We start from the raw sequence: 5,602 nt of genomic DNA, 5'->3' as shown, positions 1-5,602 counted from the left end.
AAAAAAAATATGCTTAATTAATAAATTGGCTAGACTCTAGTAAAAAAAAAACTCAGAAATGTCAAGGTTAAAAAATGTAAGAAAAAAAATGTGAAAAGAGAGTCCATATTATCTCAAGAAAAAAAATAAGTTATTTCATTTTAAAAGTAGTTTAACAAATTAAAGATTGTAAGTAATTTTCCAACACATATATTCTTCTTAAAAAACAAGTTGAAGTATATCAACAAGTTATTCTATACGCGTGGCGTGTGTAATTTTGGACTTTGTTAACGTCCAACGACAACAGGAATGATAAGTTACCAAAATTGAAGTGCTTGAAGCCTTGAACAATTTACACGCGACTATAATAATAAACTAATAAATTCCGAGTTTTATTATTGTGATTACAGCAAAACAAAAACGACAGAACAAAGGGTGCGAACAGGAATAAGCGAAAAAAAGGCATCACAAAGGGGAATTAAAACAAATAAGTGGGGTTACAAGAGCAAAGAAAGAACAACATTATTTGGTGTTGTGTTGTGTTGGAGTTATTATATTTATACGCTCGTAACTCGCACATAGTACCCCTCAGTCATTCCGTGTCCATAGTTGCAAGTTATCTAAGCCCAGTTTGTGTTTCACTCACACACCGTTTCCGGCAACAACATTATGCTTTCACGCCCCTCACATCAATTCTTCCATTTCTGAGATCCGCACCTTCTCTTCACTTTCAGGTACCCTTCTTCCGCATTTCTATTTCCTCTCTTACCCGCTTTTCAAAATCAATCATTTTCCTTTTTCTATAATAATGCTTTTTTTTTCCGGATCCGAATCTGGTTTCTGCTCCTTGAATTGGATCAGAGCATACCCTTTTGCTCAAATTTGATTTTTTGGCATGCTTTTACCCTTTCAATCAAAGGTTGTTTCATTTCCTGTTCTCGTGAATTTTTGCAGATGGTTCTGTCTCTGTAGCTTGGAATCAGACGAAAGGAGAATTTGCTGGGGGGGAGAGTTTCAATTTTCAAATCTTGTCGGTGATTCATTTGGTATTGTATTGCACTCGCGTTTCTCTCTTTCTGTTTTCGTCAAAGGTTATGGTTTTTCGTTTCTAGAGGGAGGGGTGGTTTGTTTTTATTAAGTATAAAGGCAACTATGGAATAAATGAATAGATAAGAGATCGGTGGCATGTCGATGGTGTGATGAATGAATTTGTTTTTGTGGGTAGAGGCGGCACATGAATTGAAGGGGTTGTTGGAATAATTATAATAATGGTTTTTGCTTCTGCCTTTCATGATTGATTTCCCATCTGCTATGGTTTTGTTGGGGTGTGGTGAGGATTCCTTGTCATGACAAAGAAATTACGTTTGGGTTGTTCTTTTCAGGGGGAGGAGGATGGAAAGAAAGTGAATAACTTTCTGGAAATGGATAGGGGGGAAGGAGTGAATGATGGTTTTTCTGGACCTGGACCAAATGATTCACTTATTCCTGGTCTTATTGATGATGTAGCCTTGAATTGTCTTGCTTGGGTTAGTGGATCTGATTATGCCGTGCTATCGTGTATTAATAAAAGGTTCAATAAACTGATCAATAGTGGGTATCTATATGGGTTGAGGAAACAATTGGGGGCTGTGGAGCATTTGGTGTATATGGTTTGTGATCCAAGAGGATGGGTGGCCTTTGACCCCAAGATAAACAGGTGGATTTCTTTACCTAAGATACCTTGTGATGAGTGCTTTAATCATGCAGACAAGGAGTCCTTGGCCGTGGGCTGCGAACTGTTGGTCTTCGGTCGAGAATTGATGGAGTTTGCCATTTGGAAGTATAGCATGATTTGTCGTGGTTGGGTGAAGTGCCAGGAGATGAACCAACCCCGTTGTTTGTTTGGATCTAGTAGTCTTGGTTCGATTGCTATTGTTGCTGGGGGAAGTGATAAGTATGGAAATGTTCTAAAATCAGCTGAGTTGTATGACTCTTCAACAGGTATGTGGGAACTTTTACCAAACATGCACGCACCGCGTAGATTGTGTTCTGGTTTTTTTATGGATGGCAAATTCTACGTGATTGGTGGAATGTCGAGTACAACTGTTTCATTAAGTTGTGGAGAGGAGTATGATCTCAAGACAAGGAGTTGGCGGAAAATAGAGGGGATGTATCCATATGTTAACGTGGGTGTTCAGGCACCTCCACTTGTGGCTGTTGTGGATAATCAGCTATATGCAGTTGAGCATCTAACTAACATGGTGAAGAAATATGACAAGGAAAGGAACACCTGGAATGAATTGGGGAGGCTTCCAGTCCGAGCAGATTCTTCTAATGGTTGGGGGTTGGCTTTCAAGGCTTGTGGAGAGCAACTTTTGGTTGTGGGTGGACAAAGGGGTCCAGAAGGTGAAGCTATTGTGCTGAGTTCATGGTGTCCTAAGTCAGGGATCAGCAATGGCACCATAGATTGGCAGGTACTTGGCGTGAAGGAGCATGTCGGGGTGTTCGTGTATAATTGTGCTGTTATGGGTTGTTGAGATGATTTTAGATTGACTCAACAGAGAATGTTGATATCCACAATCTGACTTAGCCTTGAAGGGTGCCTCCATGTTCAATCACCTCATTTACTGAGAGTTAATTGTTGCTGGGATAGCTTTCCCTAGCTCAGAATTTGGTTTCTTTCTTTTTTAACATGGTTTATTTGGATGTATTTCTCACTTTCCTGGTCCATAATTCTAAATTGCATTTGAGATTACTGAGTAGGCTTACACAGAGATATGTTCTATTATCTTCTTTAGCCAAATATGTAAACCAATAAATGAAGGATTTTCATTGTTTAATGTTTAATGTTCATTGCTGCTTCTTCAATTTTCTTGTATATATATATAGTATGTTTGTCAAAATTTATGCCCGTTGTTCATTTATTAGAGAAATCTAGTGTGTGTTGTAGGGGAAGGGATTCTCAAATTATTTTGTCTGACTAGAGTTGAGTTTCTCTGAGCTGTAGGCTGTTGAGAAAAGTCAAATGATAGAGACTGCTCCTTATATTTTGCTCAGCAATCTATCTTCACATTTGGCTCAAATTTTTAATGTTTACATTTCAAGCATAGGTGAAAACAAAGTTACCAACTATTTTGAAATCATTTTCTTCGTGCTACCTTTTTGTGTAACATGAAAACGAGGTCCCCTCAGGTCTATAATGTGTTCGTGCTCCTTGTCCATCCATTCCAGCTGTACTTCCTGAATTAAGGTCAAGTTTTCGTCTTCCTATTTATGTGGTATACACTTAATCAACAACATGACCTTTAAAATGATTTTCTCTCTTCTCAAGTCTTTGGGACCATGCTTCATTACTCTATTTGATTCCTTTGTCCTCTGCGTTTCTAACCCATTATTTAATGCTTCACAGTCCTTAGTACACTTCATCATCAATTTGATGTTGAGATGAATAGATCGTTTGACCTCTTTCCCCGCCAACCAACTACGTGATTGTGTGAATCATGAAACAAATGCCCACTTTATTTATTGATTAATGATCATTGCACATGCATTTTACACACTTATTTTAAGTCATTAGGTGACCATTTTGAGTTATACTAAATTTGTTTTTTTAACTATCATATTATTTGAGCGCGGGACTAATGACTAATCCATGAAGTGTAACTGTCGTTCTTTATTTTTATTTTCTTTCACATTGTATGACAGCAATGAGTTAGAGAATAGGAATCATTTTATTTATTATTGTTTGAGGATGGAATCTGCACACTTTTACTGTAAAGAACTAAAATTTCCTTCCACCCATAAAATTTCAACAAGACCTATTCGGGTAGCCTATTTTTTTTATTGGAGCAACTGTGAGTTTGTGAATAAATTGCTTACTGTTTCCAGGAACTGATTTGGAATCTTGTGCTATAAAATGACGGATGCAACTTACTCCTAACTAGTGAAATGATATACAGACAATGCCAATTAATCAAAAGGTATTCGTAGCCAACAGTCTACCAATTTTCTAGGACTTCCTTTTCTGCAGAGAGAGAATTAGGTAGAAAAATCCAAGCAATATATGATAATCCAATTCCTTTTATTTTAAAGGTATGTCATGTAAGCTACTAATTTTAAAATTTAACGATTTATTTTCAAAAAGATGATTTTGTGCAATTCACCAAAAAAAAAAGATTATCTGTTTTACTGTCTGTTAAATTTAATTTGAATTTTTATTTATTTTCTTTTATTTTTATTTTAATTTTAGGTAATGAAAAAAAGGAAATTAGGTTTCTAATGGATGAAACAAGAAACAAAGGAGTAATCTCAAACGCATAAGAGTTGACTTTTTTCCAAACAAGAAAACATTGAAATCCTTTATCTCCATGTTGGAAGCTGATCCATGTATAAAAGGAGCTATGAAAGAGGATTAGTATTTTTTCTTCTTCATTTTTTTAGCATCTCTCTCTCTCTCTCTCTCTAGGAGCTCTACGAATATGAGAAGGACAAAAAAAACTGAAAATACACATTTTTCTTAAGGACATACGGAGCCCTGGGATGTACGAGAACGAGAAGGGCAATACTTGCACCAATTCCGTTTTATTATTACTTGTAATGATTCCTAAGAATTTTACTCAAACTAGTTTGGGAAACCTGTTTGCATCACTGCAAACGGGGGTTGACACATTTCAAAACATGAAACTGAGAAGGAAGAATTTATATTTTTACGTCCAACGGCCAACTTCACCTAACGGGATAAGGTTTTAGTGTTGTTGTTCAACGGCCATTTACTTGAATGTAATTGGTAACAAAACAAAAACTTACTGTAGTTACCAAAGTCTCATCAATATATATATATATATATATATATATATATATATATATATATATATATATATATATATATATGATCATCATCACTGGTTGAGTCGCTGAAGCAGTGAATTCTTTTTAATTTTTGTTTTTACAAAGCAATACTTGCTGTTCTAGTGAATCCTTTTTGCTTTTAGCTTTTACATGGATGATCGTAAAAACTTATTCTTGGTGTGCAGATAGTGATACAACTTATTTGCATATTTGAAATGGAATGAGATACTTTATTTTTTTCTTGTGTTTTTGGTCGACAAATGAGATCCTTGTATGAAACGTTCGGACTACCTCTACTAGACTATTGTTGGAGTATTTTGTAAAAATTGGGATTGGGCGAAAAACCAAGAAGCCCAATTCATTTGGACCAAGAGAGCATAATAAACCCAAAAAAACCAATATAAGATTGCAACTTGAGTTTGTAGCTGCATATCCATATGACTACCGTTTGGTTGAAGGAGATTTTTTAATTTAAATATACTATTTCCTTTTTTCATCTGTATAATATATTATAATCTTTTACAATTCACTTTCACCATATTTTTCTCTCTATCTCTTTCTATTACATTACATTACATGATTTCTATAATTTTTCTCTATTTTTAAATGGGGTGGATGTTTATCTTTTTTTTCCTATTAATTAATGTAACTTAACCATCCCTGCCTCCCTGATAAATTCTAATGTATAAGTGAAGTCAACTTTCAACAGTTATTTTTTTATTCAGTAATAATTCGTTGGAGTTTCTAAAGTTATAAAAGAGAGGTTAATTAAACTAGAGAATAATAAAAAGAGCGA

At 35.2% G+C, this 5,602-nt stretch overlaps 1 protein-coding gene across 2 annotated transcripts; it reads left to right on the top strand.

The window, feature by feature from the left end:
- Positions 1-326: 326 nt before the first annotated feature.
- Positions 327-2,798, top strand: LOC100813839 (F-box/kelch-repeat protein At5g60570). Of its 2 annotated transcripts, XM_006594923.4 has the most exons (3): positions 391-713; positions 934-1,025; positions 1,362-2,798. In XM_006594923.4, the coding sequence occupies exon 3, from the start codon at positions 1,401-1,403 to the stop codon at positions 2,493-2,495; it is 1,095 nt and encodes a 364-aa protein (XP_006594986.1). In that variant the 5' UTR covers positions 391-713; positions 934-1,025; positions 1,362-1,400; the 3' UTR covers positions 2,496-2,798. The 2 variants fall into 2 exon arrangements, with proteins under 2 accessions (XP_003543480.1, XP_006594986.1); XM_003543432.5 differs by having other exon boundaries at positions 327-713; positions 934-2,798.
- The last annotated feature ends 2,804 nt before the right edge of the window (positions 2,799-5,602 follow it).

Source organism: Glycine max, chromosome 13, assembly GCF_000004515.6.
Source record: "Glycine max cultivar Williams 82 chromosome 13, Glycine_max_v4.0, whole genome shotgun sequence".
In the NCBI taxonomy this organism is placed as follows: Eukaryota; Viridiplantae; Streptophyta; class Magnoliopsida; order Fabales; family Fabaceae; genus Glycine; species Glycine max.
Note: the sequence above shows the minus strand (reverse complement) of the source record. Positions and strands in the feature narration are given on the sequence as shown.